A 25,811-nucleotide genomic window follows, 5' to 3' on the forward strand; every position below is an offset into this window, starting at 1 on the left:
TGTGATTACTGGTTGCATAACTTCAAAATAATGATTAGTCTGATATACACTGTATCAGGATTTGAGATGGGGAATAATTGCATTTGATCAATATTGAATTAAATATTGTTCAAACAATATTAAACTAATGTTCAAACTTAGAATTTTAAGTTTTTGTGTACAAACTATGGTAAGTTGTGAGGTGTTGACATCATCACCTTACTCATTTACATATTGACTGTTCAAGAGGCATTGCAAAAATTAGCAAAAATGAATTTCACATTTTCCTTAGTTTTTATAAAATTTCATCTAAATTTTGTTGTTGTGCTTATAAGATTTAATCAGTATATTTATATGTTCTATGTGTATGCATGTGTGTGTTTGTATGTATGTGTATACTGAGTATCTGTTTATATAATATATAAACCACAACAGTGGCGGATCCAGAGGGGGCGCAACCGGTGCACGCCCCCCTTTATTTTTCATTAAAAACAAAAGAAATAAAAAGAAAAAAATGAAATGAAACCCGGAAGTGGCACCCGAAATATTAGTTGCCCCCCTTTTACAGAATTCCTGGATCCACCCGGCGCCCCTGCATGACATGACAAAGGACTCGGTTGAAAGGGATATTTTGCTTTGCCTTTTGATGGGTTGAGTATATCTTTGTTTTTTGCAGTTTCCATCAGGATTGTTAAAAAAAACAACAAGTAAACGACAAGACTATATAAGGAGAACAAATTGAGCAGGTTTTTTTTTTTCTTATTCAAATTAATGAAATTCTTCCGTCGAGATGTTTTTCATTGCAGCTGATTGACAAATTGCCCAACATCGACGTAAATTTTTTTTTCTTCTTCTTCTCCTTCTTCTTCTTTGTTTTTCGTCATTTTGTGCGTCCAATTATTATATCTATTTCTTTCATTTCGTTTGTTTTTATTGTACTGACCCCGTCAGCGGGAGGTGTCGGGAACGTGCGTAGATAGCGTTCCGTAGATATCCATTTGTTTTGGTCTGTTCTGGGTTTTTTTGTTTCTCTCTCTCTCTCTCTCTCTCTCTCTGACCAGCTGAGCGTTTGTTTATGAAGCGTTCCATAGCCACAAAGTGACACGGTGTAACGATATCAGACGACGCACCTGCTGCGCCACCCACATACACACCGCACAACCAGTGTGCGTTTGATACACATCGCATACACTGCACCACTTGCACAGGCTCGACACCACCTAGCGGCAGCTAGCCGAGTCGGTACGGTTTCGTTGTTCGTGACGAGAGACCGATCCGAGGTTTGATGACCAGTCGCTCTACTGGATTTGTCCAAGATGGCAATACGGAACCTTCAACTTGTCTTAGGAACGTCAAACATTATCGTAATATTTGCGATTTTGACAAGTACGCGAGCTGCCTTGTATAGTCCTGACGACCACGTCGTTCTACTAGACGGTTCTAATTTTGCTCAGTCGGTGTACAATTCTGATAAAGTTTGGATCATTGAGTTCTTCTCCAGCTGGTGCGGACATTGCGTCCACTTCGCTCCAACGTGGAAGTCCCTTGCGGAAGACCTCCGGCGTGAGTATTTCGTAGTGTCTGGACCGTGCACCTGCACTGTGCAAGACTGATTACGTGTTAAAACCAGTGCAGCTGCACTGTTTGTTGCGTTGGTGTCTGTGCAGGTTGACGTGATACTGAGTGATAGCATTCACTTGTCTATATTATTAGGGCCTATAGATCTAACGTATAAGTGCTTGATCAGCTGAAAATCTGTTTTCCTGGTTGCACACACACACTAGTAAATTTATTCTAACTAACATTAGACATCGCCTCGCTACACAACCTGTGCTGTGGCTGTACACAGTATTAGTAACGACAGTGTCGGTGAAGTGAGGCTGCCGGCTGTGTACCATGTCACTTGCATGATGTAGGCCTTACTACATAACGGTTAGTTAATGTAGGCCCTAATTGCACTGTTGCCTCCCCAATAATATCTAATTAAAAACGGATACATGACTTGGCAGATGTGAAAGGGGAGGGTGCAGCATGCAGTTTTTGCAGCAATGTTGTGTTGACTCTGTGGGCATTTATCTGTGACGATGGTTATGGCAATGGTGATGACCAAGGTGATGATGATGATAATGTGACGGTAATGTTATTAATGATGATTCTTTTGATGTTCTGTTAACTGATTATAATGCCATGAACTTGTGGGATAGAGTTTTACTTTGTCACTGAAGTACACTGGCAGCTGTTGCAATTGATGTTCTGCTAGCAATTCTGCCTGGCTCCACTATGAGGAGGTTTGTAAAGCCAGACTTGTCAGTGGAACATTATCTTGACAACAAAGAAACAACATCAACAACAACAAAAACCGGGACCTCGTCGTTTATGGATTAAAATCATGGAATGCTGCAGAGTCACTCGAATTACTGAAACTAATTAATTGATTGTAAGATTTTAGCAGGGTGGAAAGTCCTGGCAAAGTTGTGTGTACTCTGTACACCTGGAAAATATGCAATTATGTACAAGTGCGCAAGCCTAGTTAGGAATTGAATAGATCTACCAAGTATTAACATTTGTTTTGAGTCCAAGACCCTGTTTTACAGTGCGAGGCTCGGCCGAGGCCTCCTTCATTTCAGTGTAAATGTGCAAAAGGCCAAATAAATGCGAGGCCAACATTGGCCACGCATTTGGCCACGCTCTGGAGGTGGTCTTGGCCACGGCCGAGCCCGGCCTCTTCTTGGTGTAAACGCAAACTGGGCCAAATGCGTGGCCAATTTTAGCCTGGCTTCCAGACCCTCTGCCCGTACTATTTCGCTATTCACGATATCAACCCCCTCAATGTCGAAAACTAGTATAGTTTAAGGTGGTTTTGTCCTGCAAAGGATTTTTCCTTCGGCAAAGGCCTTTGCCTGAACGGCGACTTTGTCGCCATGGAATCCAGATGGCAAAGGGTCTGAAAACCAGGCTATACCAAATTGCGTTTGTTTACAAGAAGAGCTCCACTACGACAAAATATTGAAAGGATTGAATTAAAAGCGTGGCTGAGCCCCGCACTGTAAACGGGGTCTAATACTGTTGTAGCCCTGTATAATGATAATGGTAATGATAATAACTAATAATAATAATAATAATGAAAATAATAATAATAATAATAATAATAATAATGAAAATAATAATAATAATAATAATAATAATAATAGTAATAATAATGATAAAATATAGTACATAAAATGTATAGCACATTTTCCATTTTAAACATACATGTTCAAATGGGCTTTACATTTCGATCATTAATGAAGCAAGTGAGTTTTTAGATGTTTTTTGAAAATGATGAGAGATTGCTGGTTGCGGAGCTCGTTTGGGATAGTGTAAAGAGTATGCTATACACTTGAATGCTTTACGAACTTTGGTTGTCCTTAGTTACAATGTACTTTGTACTCACTTTGGCAATATCCATGCTTGGAACTAGCAGCTGATTGTAAGTTTTGAATATTTCAACAAAACACACCATAAGTTTTCAGCTTTTGCAGCAATATTTCCAGATGTTGATGGAACTTAAGCTCTCAGGTTTTTAAAGCATATTTGTCTCTAGAGTTTGATTGCTCTTCTAAAACTTTTTTCCTAATTGGGACAGGATGTGTGAATATTTTCTGTGCAGGAAAGATTAAAGTGACTTAGTGATAATTTCATGTGAGAAACTTGATTAACTGTCCAAGTCTTAGAGTAGTAATTGAGCCATTATGCAGTGGGGGAGCCCCCTTGCAGAGCAAAAGCACAAGTCCTGTAGCAGCTGTTTCATTAGGTGTTTTAAGTGATACTTCATAGCTCATAACTTTATGTTTCTTTCTGCATCAGGTATGGAGACATAATGTTCTGGTATCATTTAGATGTGTATCGAAAGTTTGAGTGTAGAAAGCTAGGTGCTGGAAAGAAGAAGAAGAAAAAAAAAATGGAAAAATGATGTGGTGGCTGTATTATCAATTTACTAGTAATTCAATACTTTGTTCAGGAGTGGGAGCCATCGTTGTATGTGGAATTCCATCTATTGAATTATTCAAAACTGATGTAGTGCACTACAATTGTACAATATACATTGACAGAGATATACTTTCCCCCATGTTATGTATTGCCTTGTTTTATCAGCAACCACACACACACACAAAAGGAGAGCACAATGTTAGCATGTTAACACTCAATTGAAATAAAAAGAAAATGGTTTACAATAAAAAAAAAAGAACAACTTAAATGGAACTACTGGGTGAAGGAAGACTTTTGTTTTGATTTGTTTGAAAAACACTATGCCAGTGAAATATTTGTACTGTACTTTGTAGCATGGCTATGATTTCTGTGAGGAGAAAACCAAGAAATACTCAAGGTAATGGCATGCACGTAGTGATACGGATTTATCAAGTACACTGATTCAATTCTGTCCATGACTGTTTTGTTTAAGTGCATTTTGACATTACAATGCTTGACTAAATTATTGGGTCTTCTATCTCACTAATAGCAGGGAGTTGTTCTCCCTGCTAAAATGCATCAGCTGCATGTCATTCCTATACAGGAGATATGCACTTAGAAACATCACAATTTTGTATTAAAAATTTATGGTATTATTATTATGAGATATTGTAGCTTCATTATCACGCATGCATGCTTGGTGGCTGTGACTGGGACATATTTCTATTAAGCCTGTGTTTTGTTCTCCTGACAAGACCTTATTAGGCCTAACAGTATCTCATACAGGCATCTACATGTATCCACAAGTCAAGAATGTTCACAGCCTCTGTGATATTTTGTAATCACTGAGGTGTAAAGCCTTTATCAACATCATTTAGTCAACAATGAAATCATAGGCAGAGCCACATTCTAGCATTGTCAGTGTCATACATTTGTACATCACTTCTCCTCAAATGCTCTCTATGTGGTTTCGTCGTTGTTTTTTAGAGCTTTAATGTGCTTGTACAGTACGTGACCAATGTGAATAAGAACTGATATTAAGAAAAAATCAGGGACCTATAAACACTTTTATCTTCAAGGACAGGTACAGTGTAGAAGTTGTTCCCTCTTAAAGGTCCAGTTTACCTTTAGGAGCAGTGATTTAAAAAAATTTCAAGATATCACATTTGATGCATATGTGTAGGTCTGTTGTAGATCACAAAACATTGTACCATATAGAATTTTTGCAATAAAGCCAAAAATATAAGGAGGCGATCAGTATTTTTCTTAATAAACCATTATAACTGTAGACGGTTTAATCTGGAAACATTTTTATTATGACTATTGTTCACATTTTTTGTATTTAACAATACTTAACATCAATAATACAGATTCAAATTAAATTTTTACAGAGGTTGTTTCTATCCCTAACTCACATTTTAAAACTATTTTAAAGCACTAATGCTGGGTTTTTGTTTCACCTGCAAATGGTAAATTATGCCTGTAATAGAAATGGAGTGTTCAGGTATATGTGGACTGACTTTCCCAGAGGAATACACACTTTTTTGAAATCACAAACTGTAAGTATGGTAGTTTTTTTTTTTTCAGAGGTTTACATCATATAATGGCGCTCAATAAACATTGGACATTCAATTTTAATCTATTCTACTTCAATCTGAACAAAATTGAAAACTTAAATAAAGATCACTGTTTGAAATCATGTGTGAGTAAAATGATGCTTGATATTACTTTTGTACAAATTTTCTCAATATTTTTTTTTTTTAAGATTCTGACGCTTTAATCACTGCTATGCATTATGTACATATACACCTGTACTGTACATTTTGAAGTAGTGGACATGACAGATTGTATCAAAGAGCTACAATATATATATATTTTTTTACATTTTCATATTCTTTAGAAACCACTTGAATAATTATGCAGTACCCGCTGCATGCTACTATGTACGTATAAGGATTAGAACCAACACTTGCTGTCTTGTGGGAACTGGGTGGTCTAGTAAAAATGACGCCTGTCTGGAGATCAGGAGGTCGTAGGTTCGAATCCTGCTCAAGTACATACGCCCATGATTTCTTTTATCATGGCTACTACTTAAACACTGATCAATTCGGTGCTTATTATATTGACGTACATTGTAGGGCAAGTTGTCAATCAGTTGCACAATGGCTACTACTTAAACACTGATCAGTTCGGTGCTTATTATATTGACGTACATTGTAGGGCAAGTTGTCAATCAGTTGCACAATGGCTACTACTTAAACACTGATCAATTCGGTGCTTATTATGTTGATGTACATTGTACGGCAAGTTGTCAATCGGTTGCACAAAAGTCTTTGGTAAATGATCATCTTATATATAGTCAGACAATAGTGAGCTTTAGATTTTAGACGCGCGGACGTTCAAAGAGAAAAAAACATGATCTGAGCGTGCGCAGTAGCGCGGATAAAGTTACTGCGCACGCTCAGATCATGTTTTTTTTCTCTTTGAACATCCGTGCGTCTAAAATCTAAAGCTCCCTAATAAGACATCATACACTATGATGATAAAATGAAGTAAGTGCAAACAAAGGGAAACTAACCAGAAATGAATGTACAGGTGTATATAATTTATTAGTGAAAATCCCATTTTCTTTGCTCAATTTTTCTCTAAAATATGATAAAAGGGTAACACTAGATGTAAACTTTTGAAATAAACAATGTTATTAAAAGACAGCTGAATTACAGATATAATCAATTTCTTGACTAAACAAGTGTACGTACACTGTACGCTTAAATATTCTTTTTTTTTATTGTCTTGATACACCTACACATAGTCGTGTTCCTTAATTGTCTACATAGTCAGCTGAGTTTCAAAGCCTAATTGTTAATATGCTTGTCTCAGTGAGCATGACCGTGTAGTAATTTGTGTAATTGATGAGACAAACAAAAATTTAATCAGACTGAAAAAACAATGCTGAAAATACACTAACCTCAGGGGCTTTTAGCTTAATAGCAGCGGAGGTATAAAGAGCTCTCTGGTGTTCCTGAGCTAGAACACTGCCCTTTCTATTATAGTATGCTGTTAGCTGCCCACCCAACCTTCATTCCTTTTGCTAATGCATCTAATTCTCTCCTTGATACCACTCTCCATTGTGACAGATTGGAAACATGCGGTCCTGATCGCGGCCATAGATTGCGCAGAGCAAAAAAACAATGAGGTGTGCCGGAGTAACAATGTGCATGCCTATCCCTCTATCAAGGTAAGAATCAACATGTTTTGGATATGAATTTATTGCCTTCAAGTGTAAATTTACATTCATTGGAACAAAATACTGGAGCTGAAATCATGTGCCAAATATGACACATGAGATACAAGAATACTTCATTTTGAACATTATACAAAATTTTGTAAATAATATCTACAGCAGGAATTTTCATACCCACTTTCACTGACTATGGAACATGAAATCCTAACATGCATGTTTACAGATTCTCCACCTAAAATAATCTTTATTCACTGTACACTATAATACTTGGATTTATTTCAATTCTGGCATGAAGAATAATGTACATGTTTCTTTTGATGTTTTCCATTATCATATTCCTAAATTGTTTTATATCAGTTTGTAAAAGCAGGTGAATAGAGGAGTTTGAAGGGATTTTTGTGTTGCGATCAGTGAAGGCAATAATGTCTTCTTTTCTGGCAATCCTCAGGGCCTACTAGTCCAATATGTTAGTAAAAAAGTAATTATTATCACCAATTTTTATTACATTAAATACTATTCATGATCATATAAATATATTGCATTTTTCTGTCCGATCTTTCAACAGTTTTTTGACGTCTTTACCAAACCAGAAAATGCAACAGCTTCAACTTATAAAGGTATAGTATGTGTAAACCTAAGCCTGTTGTTATACTGATGATGATGACAATAATGATAGTAATGGTGATGATGATAGTCAGGGGCAGATCCAGGAATTTCGTAAAGGGGAGGTGCATTTACAAAATTAAAGGGGGGGGGGGGTGGGCAAGTGTGCCCCCCAATTTTTTTCTTTTTATTTCTTTTGTTTGAAAATAGATAAAGAGGGGGTGCGCACCCGATGCTCCCCCCCCCCCGATCTGCCACTGATAGTAGTAGTAAAAGTAGTGAAAATGATATAATACTATAACATTAATATGATGATGATGACGATGATAATGATGATGATGATAATAATAATAATAATAATGATCATAATAATCTAATAATAATAATAATGATAATGATAAGTTCTATCGGACGCCAGGTGTTGCATGCTCCATTTCATTACAGAATCAAACATTTCATCTTGATGAAATTACTGATTTTGTGACAAAATGGCCTTTTCATTGAGAAAATGACTGATTTCGTATTGAAATTGACCGCCAGCGGAATCAACCGTGCGACACTTGGTGCCCCATAGAACTTATCCTTGAGGTTAGCTATCCTCGAGATTAAGTATCACTATCTGAACATAACTAATGTGTCACAGGCAGCTGCAATGCTGTTCTACACATGTAGTGTACCAATCTCACAGATTTTCATATTCTAAACCATAGAATTTCATTTTTACTTTTTATTCTATTCATTTTATACTGGATATAGTTTGTACAGTGTATAAAAGGGTGTGTACAGTTCTGGTTGAGGTGAGGATTTAGCTTTTGACATTTTGTGAGATGTTCAGAAACCACTCTATGAGATGTCAAAGAGCATGTAATTCTAAGGGGTATCAAAAGTTTATTAGATGAAAATCGGTTTTAAAATGGCTGAGATATCCAAAAACAAAGTAAAACAAAGAGATCCTAATAAAATGCGTGGCCTGTAGCCTTTTATTATTATCACTTTTTTTTTTTTGATATTTCAGCCATTTGAAAACCAATTTTCATCAAATAAACGTTGAATCCTTCTTAAAATTACATGCTCTTTCATATTTCATAAGAAGTTTCTCATTATCTCACTTAGGAATGTTCAAGACATGAATCCCCACCTCAACCAGTACTGTACAGTCCCTTTAAACTTCAGTCATCAAAATCAATTCATGGAATTGAAGATATTTTCAAGTGAAATATGGTTCCTCTCTCACATTGCATTTTCTGTGGACTCAGTAAAGTTTAATAAAGCCCAGAATGTAGTAAAAGAGCATGTTTGGACTATTTATGATGAAATAACAATTTTATAATTTTACAGCCCATTCATCAACATGGAAGGACTGAAATCTGTTGAATCAGAGAGGAAGGCATCAGTTAGGATAAAACAAATTAGATTTTAACTTGAAATGATCACACGTTTATTGCATATTATGCCAAGATATCATTTGTAGTTATATTGTAAATTTGGACGGAAATTGATATGAAAACATATTGATAAGATATGAACACAAATTGATAAGATATGAACATGTATACTGCATTTAGAGGATGCCTCAAATAGTGAATGATGATAAAATGAAATAACTTGGGTTATGTACTATTATGTGTTTTTTTTTTTCATATTGCATAGAGAGTGAAAAACATATTGTCTTACCTCTGAGGATACATAAACTACATTGTAGCATATTGATAATCACAGTATCACTTATCACAACAAATATTGACATATATCCACGGCCTTCCTGTGGACATGAGTCAGATATTAACTAGTGCTCGAATACGAGTTTAGCAAATAGCCATGAGCTTAGGGTAAACTGGGCTCATAGCTTTCTCAGACCCACCCAAGGTTGATGTGTGATTAAAAATCCAACATATGGCGAGGAGTTCAGCAGTGGAAGAGCACATTTCATTGCCAAGCCTTGAATCTTTAAATCTTAATTCCAGACTGTGTGATCTAGTACTCATTAACATTTTGCACGTACATCAAGCTTGGTCTCTGGTGTTTGATTTGCTCTTGAAGACAAAGTACAGTAAGATTTCCAATGCGTAAAATACTGCAGAATATGAGTTTATGAAGTTACATTATGTATATGAAGTTACGTACATTATGCATCTCAGGTATGAGAAGTGGGAAATATGGTATCATGATAGGATGGAGGACATCAGATGGTCGGGAAAAAAAAACGGTATTAGATGTAAGATATAAAATATCTAGCTCTTCCTATGTACACCATTGCCCTCTTTTTGTTTGTGTGTTTGTTTTTATTCCTCTTTGTGCCCAACCTCTTTTTTCCAGTCCATGGTATTGTGTTCTAATCATTTGAAATCACAAGCACTGATAACCATCTCACACATTGCATTGCTGTCATGGATGCTTTCTCCCTAGGAGCACGAGATGTTAGGGTGATGAGAGAAGCGATAGCGGCCCAGGTAGAGAAACAAACTCCTCATCATCTTCTGCGGTCTGTTCACTGGCCAGACCTCAATCCAGTCGAGTAAGCAGCCTTCACCTTTGATGCATATCACATAAGAAATACATTGTACATAATTATTGTCACCTACAATGTACTGTACGAGCTGAAATTTTCGCGGTGGTTTTATTTTCCCGAATTTCGCGATGGTTTTATTTTCGCGAATTTTGCGAATCGCCTTTGAACCGCGAAAATAACAACACGCGATAATAACAACGCGCAAATAGTTACGTTCAGTTAGACCGTCTCAACCGCGAAATTAACAACACGCGCAAATGACCTCCAAGTAGCAATTCGCGAAAATATCTGTACGCGAAAATTTCAGCTCGTACAGTATCCATGCCTGGCCAGTTTCAAAGATTGCTATTTCTTGTATGCATACATGAGTTTGTATATACTTAGTTTATTGATCTCTCAGAATGGTGCTTACATGTATGTGATCTACTTAGATACTTTTTTTTCGTTAAGAAGTTTTGACCTCTTGTACAATGTAGCAGTCAGATCGAGAAACCAAATATGCTATTCTTATGATTTGAGTTTGCAACATTGAAAAATACACATATAAACACAAAGCACCTCAGTGAGCATTGTAGGAAAAATTATTGCTTGTAAGTAGTTGGGGAACAGTTTAAACAAAGAAGGTTATACTGAATTTGTTCAAAGGACACTCAGTACCAAAAAAGAGAATGTTTTGTGTGTGATATTTGTTTTATGAAAAGGCAACATGAATCCTTGCCATATGATTAAACAGTATGACACCTACATTTGATGCCATATTGTATGAGATGCTTAGATCTTACTGGTACAATGTATTGAATGTTTGCTTTGTTGAGACCTAATAACACAGAATACTATTTATATAACGCATTTGTATGTCATTTTTAGTTGTACACAATGGAAACTCACTGTGCTGTGTCCTCTGCTACTCTATATCCTCTCCGTATTGCACAGTACCAGTATATCAAATATGGTTGGAGTAACAATGCCTTTTTTTCAAACACACACAGTAGACTGCTGTACAAGAGTGTCCAATATTAGAGCATATTTCTCATTGTGTCTAGTGCAAACCAACTAAAGTAACTGACTTGTCAACATGACCATTTCTCTCTTTCTCTGAAACGATGCGATAACACAAGATGTGACTTTGGCATTGCCATCCCATGCGCATACAGTACATTATACACCTTGTACTCCTTAAATCAATTGTCTAAATTTCAGGCAGTGAAAGATGAGTAAATACTGACTATTAAAGGGGTATTATTGGATCTTTTAGATGATGATGATTTCACTAGATGATCTCATTGCATTGAAATCCTGAAAATATCCATATTAGGCCATCCATTTTCCTGCATCACATTTAGTTGCATCCAATATGATGTACAAATATCATCACCTTTGGATACCGGAATGTTGTTGAAGGACATTTATGCCCAAAAATATACCAGTAGTCAAAGAGCCTTTTATATAATCACATGTATATTTGTCAATGGTTTAAACCTATAGAGGTAGATCACATTCATTGATATTCCTTGAACTCTTAATAACCACGAAGTCATATTTGACCTTTGGTTCATTTCCCTGACAGTGCACCATGGGTAGCGGATTTTTTTACCTACCATTCAGACATTGGTTTCTTGGTTGTCATATTTCAAGGCCAGGACAACTTCATGGGGAAAGAGGTAAAGCATATATTTCTTTGCTCAGGAGTGAAATGTGTGTATGTGTGTGTGTGTGTGTGTGTGTCTTTTTTAATTGTGTAACTAACTTTCCAGCGTGGGATGATATTTAAGGTATACCAGTTGCCATGACGACGTGCCTAGTTATTCTTGTTGCCGTTATTATCATCACAACTATGATGATAATGTTGACAGCATGATAAGGAGTAATTATAATCATTTTACATGTAGTTGTTTTGGAGAAAGCATAATAAAAGAAATACTGTCATTAATTGTACATACATAGTGTACTTACTATTAAATTTATTATTTATTCTGTGTTCTTTATACACAGGGTAGTGTCTTCAGTACATATTAACTGCTTTACAAGAGAAGCCTGTATAACATAAAAAGATTAAAATACAATTTACAATTTGAAAAAAAATTTGAACAATACAATGTTACAATCTATAACAATACAATACATTCAATACAATACAAAATATAAATAAGTTCAAACAATAATCAAAATATAAAGTTGAATAAAAATGATATTAGGTAAATAGAACATATAACAATGTAAAATTAAATTACAGCTTACATTCAAAGTAACAGTATACATTTATTATAACCAGTAAAATATCACAAATGATTGAAGGATCAATAAGTATGATTCATCCGTTACTTCCAATCCCTCATCCCACCCGCCACTTGTTCCGGATTGTAGTTACTGCAACAAAATGTTTAGGTTAAAAAAAAAAAAAAAAATGGCTGGAAAATTAATGCTCAGTACTAAGAATGCTGAAAGGGATCATTTGATAATCAGGAGTGGATATTTCATGCAGATAAACCTGCTGATTCCTTTTAACCATACAATTTAGGAAACCATGGGAAAAAGCAAAAGAGAGTAATCACTAATACAATATTAACAAAAAATATATATTCCTTTGCATGCCTCACCTGTATCTGTGAAACCACCCAATGATAAATATGTGAAACCATCGACGAAGAGGTACTGTGTGCATACCACTGACCTTATATTTCTTATTTTAAACTCATGGCATTACATTATCATCCAGATCATACTGGACGTGATGTCCACACCCGGTGTGGATGCCTGTTGGATGAGGAAGGCAGACAACCCACTGGTGGCCAAATGGGGAGTTGTGTTCTTTCCTTCTGTTTACGTTCTGGACCGAACCGGCGGTCGTACTGGGATCCAGGGGTAAGTATTGAATAGCATCCATCAGCATTTTGCGATGTAAATGGTGATATCAGAGAGTGTAACAAGATGTCATTCATGTTGGACCTTGAAGTTGGATGGGGTGGAGTAGAATGCTGGACAGTGACATTGCAAGGAAGTTCGAGAAATGGAGTCACAACAGTCTTTTGTAAGATTTGTAAGATTTTATTGACTCTATCGACCCCCTCTCGGGGTATGAGAGTACAAACATATTTACAATATATGAATACAAAAATATAAGTGATAATGTACATGTACGTGTGAAAATAACAGATATAAATAAATATGTTTACAAAACAAGGCGTAAAGGACGTTTAACTACTCTACCACTACGTGTACAAACATTCACATCTACTTTACTTTCTACAAAAATACTGTCTTTCTTCTTTGGTATTGAAGAGAACTGAAACATAATAATTCTGACAAATTTGGCTAGTTTTTTCAAATGGCAAGCATTAGTTGAATTGAATAATTTGGCCATATGTAATGCACTTGGTCTACTGGCCGTCAAGCTACTTGGTAAATACAATAATCTCTCTTTGTTGAAAAAGGGACAAACAAAAATATAATGAAATTCATCCCCTATATCATCGGATGAACAAATAGTACAATGCAATTCATCTGTCAGGCTTGCATCAAACCTGCCCTTATTAACGGGTAATCCATTAGATCTACATCTGAATTTACTTAATGTAATATAATCTTTCTTACACAAGACTTGTAAATACTTCTCTAACGTCAAATTATCCTTAAACATTCTATAATTTGTACAGATTCTATTTGACCATGTTGCTGCTCTCCACTCTTGAATAAACATATCAAAAAGTCTAACTTTTGAGGTGTGTGAAATCCATGCAGCACTAAATCCACCCCCTTGTGCTAACCACACATTCCCTAGCCCTGCATAATAAAAAATATTTGCGATAAATAATAACCATTGTGATTTTGACGGGGAGTGTATGTCTCCTTGTAAATGCAGAAGAAATTTGAAAATTGTACATGAGTGTTTGGTTTCTTTTCCCTTGACTAATCTCAACCAGAATCCAATCATTCGACATTTAATATGGTTCAAAATTACTCCACGTCCAGTTTCACCATAAACCATACAATCAGGAGTACATTTGTTCACAAGCAAAATTTTTCTTAAGAATTTCCTATGGAAAATTTCAATTTGGTCTATGCACTCATAACCCCAGACTTCACAACCATAGAGTAAAACAGGTAAAACAAGATGATCAAATAGGTGGCACTGTGTGTCCACAGAGAGCTGTAACTTTTTAGCCTTGACCAACATGCTATAGAGTGCTTTTCTAGCTTGTGTGACTTGTTTAGAAATTGCCTTTTTAAAACTACCATTATAATTGAATTTAACTCCAAGGTACACAAAGTCATCTACAACCTCGAGTGGATCACCAGCATAAACGAATTCAGGAATACTTCTAACCTTCCCACGGGAGAAAATAACAATTTTAGTCTTGCTTGCATTTACAGTCAAGCGCCATGTCTGACAATAACTATCTACAGCATCAAGAGCTTTTTGCAACTCCTCCGGAGTTTCTGCTAAAATTATTGTGTCATCTGCATAAAGTAAACAAGAAAGATTTAAAGCTTTTTTGACATTAACAGAATCCAGGTGGTAAGAAATCTCACTTTCCAAATATTTAAGTCCACCACATGAATTTCTTATGTATTCTTGAAAATCATTCAGATAAATGGCAAATAAAAGCGGGGAAAGGTTTTCACCCTGTCGTACACCAATGTTACAAGTAAAAAACTCTGACATCTCCCCCCTAACCGCCACACATGATTTAGCACTTTCATAAATATTCTTAATGACAGTAAACAGTTTACCCCTAAGCCCCATCTTCAACATTTTGTACCATAAAGATGATCTATCAATTAGATCAAATGCTTTCTTGTAATCAATAAATGCACAGTATAAGCGTTTTTTATTTTGCAGATAAACATCAATTATAGTCTTCAAAACAAAAATATTATCAATTGTAGAATAATTAGAACGAAAGCCAGCCTGTTCTTCACCTAACATATTAGCTGCTTCGAAAAACTCTGAGATTCGATGATTCAAAATGGAAGTAAAAAGTTTTCCTAGACAACTGAGAAGAGTTATTCCTCTATAATTATCAGGATTTGTGTCTATACCCTTATTCTTAAAAATAGGAATGATAATCCCTATGCACCATTCAGTTGGAACAATACCACTGTCCAGTACCACATTAAAGAACTTTACCAACACATGAAGCATCTCTACGGGACAATTCTTAAGGAATTCATTTCTTATGAAATCTTTTCCACAAGCTTTTGAATTTTTAAGTTTCTTAATCATTAGTACCACTTCTTCCAAAGTGACTGGGGCATCCAAGGGACCATCTGCCTCAACAATTTCTGAAGTACCCATACTATCTTCCAGGCCTGTGGGCTGGTCCTCTTGGCTATTACCTAAACGACTAAAATGATTAACAAAATCCCCTAATGAAACATTTCCTGTTTTCTTTACTTTGCGTTCGTTATTACTGTTGAGTAATTGCCAATATTCTTTCGGATTTGATGCCTGTAATGAACGGAGAGATTCATTCAAATCTCTATGAAATGCCCTTCTTTTATGTCTTAATAAATTCTTATAAAGCTTTCCTGTAGACTCATAATGATTCAATAGACAAGTAGCCCCTGACCTGCCCAGAAATTTAAGCTTCCTCTTTAATCGATTTTTAACATTCAAATACTCCTGACGGGCAGCTCTACATTCTGCATCAAACCAAGGCTGATGGTTGTTTTTATCCTTATTGACAGTCTCATTTTTGTTTATATTATGTCGAGATTGTCTCCACTTACAAATGCCAACATCTTGTGCAACACTGACGAACATATTGCATAATTGTGAGTAACAAAAATCAATACTATCTTGATTTGCATTCCCATCTAAACATTCCACATTTTCACACATTAGCTCAGCCGAGTCCTTGATTTTCTGTTTAAATATTGCAGCGCTGTCACTGCTCCACTGGAATAATAAATAACGTTGACTTTCATTAGGCTGTGAATCTAAAACTGCGTTGTCTACTGCAGCGTTTTGAGAATTGTTAAAAACAGTGTCGACATTCACAGCAGATTTAGAATTTTCCGATTGCAAGGTCACACTGACAGGACACTGTTTACAGTGCGAGGCTCGGCCGCGGCCGAGCCCTCCTTCACTTCAGTGTAAACGCGCAAAAGGCCAAATGCGAGGCCAAATGCGAGGCCGCAAATTTGGCCCCGCTCTGGAGGTGGTCTCGGCCGTGGCAGAGCCGCGGCCAAGCCCGACCTCTTCTTGGTGTAAACGCAAACTGGGCCAAATGTGCGGCCAATTTTAGTCTGGCTTCCAGACCCTCTGCCTGTACTATTTCGCTATTCAGGATATTAACCCCCTCAACGTCAAAAACTAGTATAGTTTAAGGTGGTTTTGTTCCTTCGGCAAAGGCCTTTGCCCGAACGGCGACTTCGTCGTCACGGAACTTCGTCGCCACGGAATCCAGTTGGCAAAGGGTCTGAAAACCAGACTATACCAAATTGCGTTTGTTTACAATCAGAGCGCCACTACGACAAAATATTGAAAGGTTTGAAATTAAAAGCGTGGCCAAGCCCGGCAGTGTAAACGGACAAAATTGCGGGGCTCGGCCTCGCAATTGAGGTTGGGCTCGGCCCAGCCCCGCACTGTAAACGGGGTCTTATTCACTTTGATCCCATGCTCGAAGCCGCCACTCAAAAATATTTGAAGTATGTGTCAAACTGGATCTGCTGCTCAGATGCGAAGACAATTGACTCGTGTCTCATTGCATAATCATCAGCCACTTTCCAAGGAAGATATGTCTTTGTGATGGTAATTACTTTTCGCTATCCCTACAGACAATGGTAAAGGCACGGGGGTTCGCGAATAGAAATTGCTCAAATATTGCTGAAATAGATATCAAAATTGCTCGACTGTACGTGTCTGTATGCTAATCTGACATATTAATTTATAAAGAACTATACTTGAAGATGATACCATATTAGTTTCGTTTGGCGGAAATAAGGAGAAAAGTGATAAAACCAGCTTTCCATGAGGGTAAAATTTCAAACACTTTCACAAAATACAGCTCAGATTTACACTTTTACACATATTTTCAAACGGAATTGACTTTTGCTTTATATGCCTTATCATTAGGTGAAATTTCATTGCATTTGACATATAAACGAGCAGCATATACCCGATATTATGTTAGCGTTAAAAATGAATCTTCAGATTGCTCAGAAAGATGGCGGCTTCAAGCATCAAACATCAAAGGCACAAATGCACCTGTGGAATTCTTTTGTCCATCCATAGGAGACTGACAGCTGATTGAATAACTATAGTCAGTTGTAACTTCATCTCTCGAACATCCTTGAACAATGCTTGCTATGTAGTCCCGCATGTGCATATCTGGGTATGCACTGTATCATTCAGTTGTCAACTAGATATGATATCACAAAGACTGTGGCCAAAATAAGCAGACAAAAGATCAGGGGATTTATCTTTTCTTTAGGTACGTCTAGAGCTTATATACTATATATACTTAGTATGGAATTGGAAAAAGGCTGGCCAGTCCAAATATAAGGTCAGTGGAAGCTCAAAAAGTTGAAAATACATGTTATTAAAAATACATAATAATCTGAAAGGTGATCTGCTCACTGTTAACAATGTATTATGCTTGCCAAATGCAAGAAATATTTATAGAACAGCACAAACTATGTGCTCACTCTGCGCTTTGAGTAAATGACCCAAATTTTTCATCACAAGCATTTCTCTGTTATGCATTAATTAGCATATCCCATCCTTTGTTCCATTTCGAGCATAGATGATTTTGAACCATCCAATATCTGCTGGACCATCAAGCCTTCTTGCTTGACTTCAGACTCCCAGTGGGAAGAGATAGGAAAGGGAAAAAGCGATTGATTGAGGGGAATGCACTTGCATTCTTATTTAAATATGCTTCATGTCATTATTATCACATTATATGTTACTCTTGAATATTCCAAATCAAAACTTTGATTTTTTTGTTGTTTTGTTAAAGGTCAGACAGAAAATCTTACACAGACGGCATCTTGAAGTACATCAAGGCAAACCAAATGAAGGAAGATGCCAATGAGCCTCCTAAAGAGGTAGACAATGGTAACCATGCCAACGAGGAGACTGACCAGGACCGCTTCCTGCTGCCTCTTGGAGGCGTGCAGGGCGCTAAAGAAGGGGCGAGAAAGAGCGAGGGGGACGAGGTGGAGAGTGACTTTGACGGGAGGGACGTCGACGACGAGGGAAATCTGCAAGTGAAAGAAGGCGGGGCTCAGAAGAAGGAGGATGGAGTCCACCTGCTGCTGAAACCAGGAGGAGATGGAGACGGGAAAGGGGCGGAGTTTGGTGCGGATACCGGTGGTGCCGCTGGAGGAGACACTAACGGTGGTGATGCGGGTGAAGTTTACGAGGCGGCCAGGCATGAAGCCAAGGGCGATGCCGGAGGAGCGGGAGGAGGAGTTGGAGGAGAGATGGATGGAGAGGGAGATACCAACGATGAGAAGGTGATGTGGGAAAGGATGCAGGCCAAGAACCGGGAGAAAGCCATGCAGAAAAAGACCAACGTGAGGCTGTCGGACCAGAGACCCAGCGAATGGTAATGAAACATTCTCTTCACTTTGTTTCCACTTCATCACTTCACTTCAAATACAAACAGTTAAAGGAGCAAAACAAAAATCTATTCATGTGAAGAAGAAAACAGAGCTTACAGTACTTCCTCTTGCTGTAGACAGAACTCTTTGAATGTATAAGTTGAAGCTGGCTCTGAAATCATCATGAGGTCATATGACATTTAATGAAATTTCATAATGGCTTGTGGTAAAATGTTGAACAAAGTGTGTCCTACTTTGACCCAGTGAACAGAGAGCTGTCTTTTTGTATTCTTGTCATTCCACAGACGGCTCCTGTCTTCTTCAGCTTGATTTCAAAAGTGTTCATATCATAATCCTTCTTTAGGACCTCCTTACAATGATGTCAATGTGATTGATCTTACACTTTAAACTAAAACTGCCCTACATAATGTACCCTGTCTTAAGAAGCTTTTGCACACTGGCAGCCTGATATTACTTGCAGTAACTTTGGGAACTGTAGACCAATGACCAATTAGCTGTAAGAAATTTACATGTCACCAAATTAGTTGAAAGTGTGATACCCCATATTAATTGCATAGAAAACAAATCTTTTCCATCAATTACCTTGAAACTATTATGCCCATTTAAATGTTTTACTGTTTGTCTGTACCCTTGTCTTCCAATTCCTTTAAATTCAGCTGTCAAGACTTTTCTCTTAACAGCAACAGCAAAATTACATATTGCATAATGTAATGCAAATGCAAACTGCCAATCTTGCTCTCTAAACAAACTTAAGCATTTACACAATCTGAACATTTTTCTTCACTCCATAACTTGTCTCTGTTTAGGCCTAAGGTTTATATGCTGGACCTGGAGTCTGTCATCCAGTATTCCCTGCGACAGGAAGTTTCCCTCCGCAGCATGATAGAGGGCGCTGCTCTCCAGGCACTCATTGACTATGTAGCAGTTCTCAAGAAGGTAGGAGATCTTAATTTTCTATTTTCTTTTTCAGTGTGTGCCAATGTCTACTTTGGCACTGTTTAAACAGTTAAGTTGTAATGTAACCATTTCAGAGTTCTTCAAGAATGAAGTAAACATTTGGACAGTGGCCAGACTGGCAGCAGAGATTGAGGAAAGTACTGTGCTGAAGGAAAGTAAGATCTTGCATGAATTGTATGTGTAGGAAACAATTGATTTCAGTATTGCTTCAGGGATTAATGAAAGAATGCTCTTTCACCATACATCAAGCTGTTTACAACAAGTAATGGTCCCAAGGAAGGAAAAATAATTGGTAATTGTGTGATGGTTCGTAACACAAATCATGAGAAATACCATTTTGTCCTTTTAAAATCAATATACTAGTTGTTTAAACTTATTTAAAAAAAGAAAAAAAAACAGTTTACTCCAATTTTGTTTTTCTCTTTTTACATACCAATTCTGTTTTCCTACCTGAATTGGAAATGTCCTCTGGTGATTATCTCTACACGGTTATAAAGCAGAAGCATTTGGAGAGTGCTAATCTCTGCTGAGGACTGTAAAACTTGACATACATTCTTTTAAAAATAGAACAAAGCAACCTTGATTCACATCTTGACCTGGGACAACACCAAAAAATAAAATTGCATATTCCTGAAACAGACCAAGCCTGAAAAATTTCATGAAAATTAATTCATAACTTTTTAAGTAAAATTACTAACAAACAAACAAACAAACATAAGCTGGCAAAAACAGAACCTCCTTTCAGGGGACAATGATATATTGGTCAGTTCTCAACCCCCCTCCCCCCCCCCCCCCAAACAAACAGATGTTTCATGCATTTATCCGTTATTTCAATGTCTGTGACTCCACAGTACCTGCCCCTTAGAAAGAAGGTATCCTCATTCTTGGAGACCACCCACAAGTGGCTGGTAGACAGACAACACTCAAGCATCCCCATCGAAGACTGGCTGGCTGTGGTTGACCCTACCAAGGTACAAGTCTCAACTTCATCTTTTACTATGTCATCTTTCAGGCAATTTCCGATATGTGATGCTCAGCAACAAGTGTTGTAACACACTGTACAATCCCTGTCTTAATTTGTTGAAGCCTACTCCTAAGTACACTCGGGTAGGTGTCTGTGGGAAATACGTGTTCTAACAAAATCAGCCCATCCTCAAAGGGTCATGTTTTAGAGCCTTCTAGCATATGAAATACAAGCATTTCTGTAAGTAGAAATAATGTAGAATGTGTTGATAAAAAGTCAAAGCACGACACAAGATTACATTGCGTGGACTCAACTTTGCGGTTTTACAGTGTTGTGAGTTAGATGACTTCTGTAAAACCAGAATTTTTTGTATGCATGACACTTTTGTGAATTTCACGCGGTGCCAAGATTCACAAAGTTAAAGTCATGAAAGTTTTTGTCTTCACGGTGCATTGAATGCTAGTACATGTACTGTATAAACTGTTATTTTCGTGTACAGATATTTGTGAGAATGAGGGAGTCATGGACATTTTCACGAGATGTTGTTTTCACGAATTGACACTGAGGATATTCAAGTGCACTATTACCCTAGCGCATGGCGACATTTTCGCACATTGTTAAATTTGCAGACCAACAGTGTGATAAGCGAAATTCGTGAAAATTTAACTGCTTATACAGTAGTATACTCATAATTTTTTCATGATCAGCAATTTGCGAAAGTTTTAAAGGCTCCAATTCGTGAAAGTTTCATGCTGAGAATATTTCTGGTTTGACAGTAACTACATGTAATTGTGAACTCTTGTACAAATATACCCAAATTGTTCTACCCTTATGACAGCAGTAAGATTGCATTCTAAACCTTGTGTATAATCTCACAGTGTATAGAGCTTGTTTCTCTGAATGGGACTTTGTTTGCTAATGGCTTTTGTTTGTGATCTACAGAAACCTGGTAGCGGCCTAGCCAATCGGCTGGAGTTTGTTGGTTGCCGTGGAAGCGAGCCACACTTCCGTGGTTACCCCTGTGGTCTATGGACACTGTTCCACACTCTCACCGTCTCACAAGCATCGCTCACCAGGAGATGTAAGTCTAACCTTTCTCTAACGTGGTGGTGGTTACGACATTCTTCTTTTTAACCCTCTATTTGCCCAGGCGCTTGGCTTAACTAGCTAAGCCTTATCATCAGCATTTGGTAATCCATCCAAACATGACCTCATCTCAAAGTTAGGAAGGCCATGGAGAGGGAATAGAGATTATGGGGATTAGGTAATCTCTCTTCATTGACACTTAGTTTCCAGACGTCTGTGCTAATTGGCAAACAGCACTCCAGCGTGCATGTTAGTCCGCTTACAGAGCACAGTATAAAAGGTGAAAGTCCCTCTATTTCTGTGAATATATATATAACCCAAAGACATGTTTAGCATATCACACACTGACATCAAGGCAATATCATGTCATCTGGACATCTTTTTGTAGATATCTTTTTGTGTAACAAGTGTTTCTGCTGAGAACCTGGCCTCAGATCGGATATTGTAAATCCTAACTAGAATCTTTTTATAACTTAGATTCTTAGAATATGCTGCCTGGTTTGTTTTGTCAGAATAGGGCAAGATATATTGAGAGGAAATCAACCATCTCAGATATTTCAGAGTTGGTGAGTTGGAGATTTATTTAGAAATCTTTAAACCTGTTACACTGAACCTTGTGTTGTCAAGGAGACAATGAATCAGTGTGCCAATCTATGAATATACTTTTCTCCTGTTGAAGATGACAATGTGAGCTACATGGAAGTCCTCCACGCGATGCGGGGCTACATCCTCTCCTTCTTCAGCTGCCAGAACTGCCGGGAGAACTTCCGCAAGGAAGTCGCCGACCTCGACTCCTCTGTCACCTCCCTGGATGATGCTATCCTCTGGCTGTGGCGCACTCACAACCGCGTCAACAAGCGTCTCCGTGGCGACCCCTCCGAGGATCCCGAGCATCCCAAGGTGTCGTTCCCACCGCGGGAGATGTGTGCCTCGTGTTACGCCAGCACCAACGTGGAGCTTTGGGAGGAGAGTCGGGTGCTTGGATTCCTCAAGGAGTTCTACAGTATGAGGAATTTTGATTTCTCCAGGCTCTATTTAATGGAGGAAAAGGAGAAGGAAGAGAATGAGGATATGGGTGATGTGGAAAATGGTTTACTAATTGCAAGGACTCGAGTGACGCTGAATCCCGATGAAGTGAGGCAAGAGGTCCTCTTTCGGCTGCGACAGCGTGAGATGGACATCAGGCTCGCCGTGGAGACAAAGCGGGCGGGGTACTTTGGTCTCGGGATCAACAGCATTGATCTAAGTCTGTGCATGATGCTGAACATTAGCTGCATCATGCTGATCGTTTGTATCTACTTTGTGCTTGCTTGGAGAAGGAGAAGAACTCGAAAGGTCAGGCTTTTACCCTGAGTACAGACGCCCAAACCTGTTTCATTCTCATTTTGTGTCTTTTTACAAACAACAAGAACAATCAACTCTGTAGGTAGTCTCAGTTTTTGAGAATATCTTATGAGTTATAGGAACTGCATCAAGCTGTTGCCATAGTAACAGGGCATCTCATCATTGTCTGACTGATTGATGACTGTTTCTCTCGGAAGATTGACAAGAACCTTATCTTCTCTGGAGCCATCTGTTGTTGCTGGCTTCAAAGACAGCTATCCTGTACTGATGGGTGTAATTTTTCAGAATGCATGGTCCAGGAAGGTTATTGCCAGTGGATCATGAAAAACTTGCCAGTATTATATGAGTAACGGATAACTTACTGACATATCAAAGATATCAAAGATTATAGTTTTATGACTGACTGACTGTGTATTGTGCAGCATCAGCATTTTGCCAGCACAAGAGGAAGTATATGGCACTATTCATGATGTTTATGTGGAGACAGCACTTAAATACTTAAATACCAGTATGCAAATGATGCACAGATCTGAGTGTGTCAGTAGAAATTGTGAGCACAAAGGTTACTATAGAATTGTTTAGACTAGTTTCCATAGTTACTGCATGCACACTATTTCAATCGATGCACTAAAAACGTTTACATGTAAATCATCTGTTTTAAAGAACGGTGGACAAAGTTTTTGCCAGGAGTACAGTTCTTTCAATCATGTATCCAGTAATTACCAGTGCATGGCAAATTTACTGGATGCACGACCAATCATCTCTAGCTCGGGGCAGGACCGTTTGCTAAATGTGCAAACTTTTTCAACAAGTGCATAATTTAGCATCTTTATGGTGGCTAAATTCAGTAATCATAAATTTGCTTATTTGTTGTCAAATGTGTTTCTGGTAAAAAGTGACATCCTGCTCTCAACCAATGAGATTGCAGAATTTTCTCAACCGTTCTATAAAATGTAATTAAGTACTACACTGAGTGGTTTCTGTGCTGTAATTAGAAGAAGAGCACAAGTGATTCAAGACTGTGTGACATACAGCACTTTGGCTGTCATTAAATTGAATTATGAATACGAACAGCTCAAATCCAAAGTTGCTTGGGTAAAAACTTGAACTTAATTTGACAACTCTGCAACGTGATGCACTGTTTGGATTGTTTAACTAAAATGTGTCATGCTGATGAAAAGACTTATAGGAAGTTATTCTGTGCCAAATAAGTATGTAGAACATAGAATCACTATGCAAGCGAATAATTGCCTGTTGTGCTGTACTGTATCACATGTGATTCACAAATTGGCACTCCATGTACTACATTACATACATTAAATAGTATAGACAGGCAAGACCCTACAATAGCAATCCTTCTGTTGATTATGCAGTTATGCACATTTTTTTTTTTCCCTAATAGAGATCTGTCGCTTAAAATTGTCACCTTTGCACTCACTGTACATCTCTCTGAACACTCTCAAGAAGTGAATAAGTTTTGAATTCCTGCAGAAATTGCAAATTTTCATCAGCTTTCAAGCTTTTCTCCTATGTTCTCTGCTGAAATGCTGAAATATGATGATATAGATAGTGGGATGATCGTTCAGCCTGTAAGTCTTTTGTCATAATGACAGTCGAAGCTTCTCTCCCAGTATGAGGAGGATGGGATTGGGGGGGGGGGGGGATGCCTTCAGACTACCCTTAAAGATCATGAAATTACTTCGGTCTGAAGCTGAATGTCTCTTTTTTTCTTTTCTTTTCTTTTCTTTTTTTTGCAAGGTGTCCCATTAAGGTTTAGGAAAGAAATAGTTTGAGCTAAATCAAACAGAAAGGGTTCAACAAGTTTTCTGCGAACAAGCTTTTCGTTTTGGTATAAGATTTTTTTTTTTCATAATTTTTTTGTCAATGTTGTATGGTGCTATATGATAGCAAAGGTATTCCTACAGTCATGACATACTAAAAAGATATTGTGAATGTGTCTGTGATTAGGACTGAAATACCAGGATGTACTGAGGTACTGTGCAAGCTCTATTTGAAGACATACATCATAATATTGGTAGAGCAGAATATTTTTCAAATGTAGTCAAACCTAGTTTGGTTTATCTCACAGCATGGTCTCAGTTTGCAGTGTTTAACTCCAAGCAGTCTGTGAGATTTGAGGCTACCATAGTCAGTTGCATTAAGCTGCTGCTACCTTCATTCCACCACTGTCTTCAGGAGATACCATACAAAAATTACAAGAACACCTTTCCCTGCCTATTTACTTCCAGTGAAGGGAAAAGCATTCATAAATTTGATTTGTTAGATCTGAAAATTGGCATGAACATATTTTTGAAACCATCACTTTTACGCCAACAAACAAACATAGAAGAATACACGTATGAAGTTTTCACTATGGGTCTGACTGTCTCTATATTCATGTCAATGTACACATACGTGTAAAAGAATTGTAATGATTTCAGTCATAACACATTGCAACGTGTACTTAATTCTGTGTTACCAGCTTTTGCAGCTCATGACCTTTTGCAAGTGTGATTTTACTTCCTAAGAGGAAAGACAAGATCAAAGACAGTTTGTTGTTAAGTTTGTCTTCGTTTTCAAATCTCTGCTTGGATTACATGTACCGT

At 37.6% G+C, this 25,811-nt stretch overlaps 1 protein-coding gene across 1 annotated transcript; it reads left to right on the plus strand.

The window, feature by feature from the left end:
• The first annotated feature begins 1,295 nt into the window (after nt 1-1,295).
• LOC140240682 (sulfhydryl oxidase 1-like) lies at nt 1,296-24,623 on the plus strand. The gene is made up of 11 exons (XM_072320435.1): nt 1,296-1,542; nt 7,065-7,165; nt 7,737-7,788; nt 10,181-10,289; nt 11,851-11,944; nt 13,000-13,145; nt 18,248-18,838; nt 19,661-19,790; nt 20,663-20,782; nt 21,718-21,856; nt 22,541-24,623. The coding sequence occupies exons 1-11, from the start codon at nt 1,296-1,298 to the stop codon at nt 23,212-23,214; spliced, it is 2,403 nt and encodes an 800-aa protein (XP_072176536.1). The 3' UTR covers nt 23,215-24,623.
• The last annotated feature ends 1,188 nt before the right edge of the window (nt 24,624-25,811 follow it).

Source organism: Diadema setosum, chromosome 17 (genome assembly GCF_964275005.1).
Source record: "Diadema setosum chromosome 17, eeDiaSeto1, whole genome shotgun sequence".
Classification (NCBI taxonomy): Eukaryota; Metazoa; Echinodermata; class Echinoidea; order Diadematoida; family Diadematidae; genus Diadema; species Diadema setosum.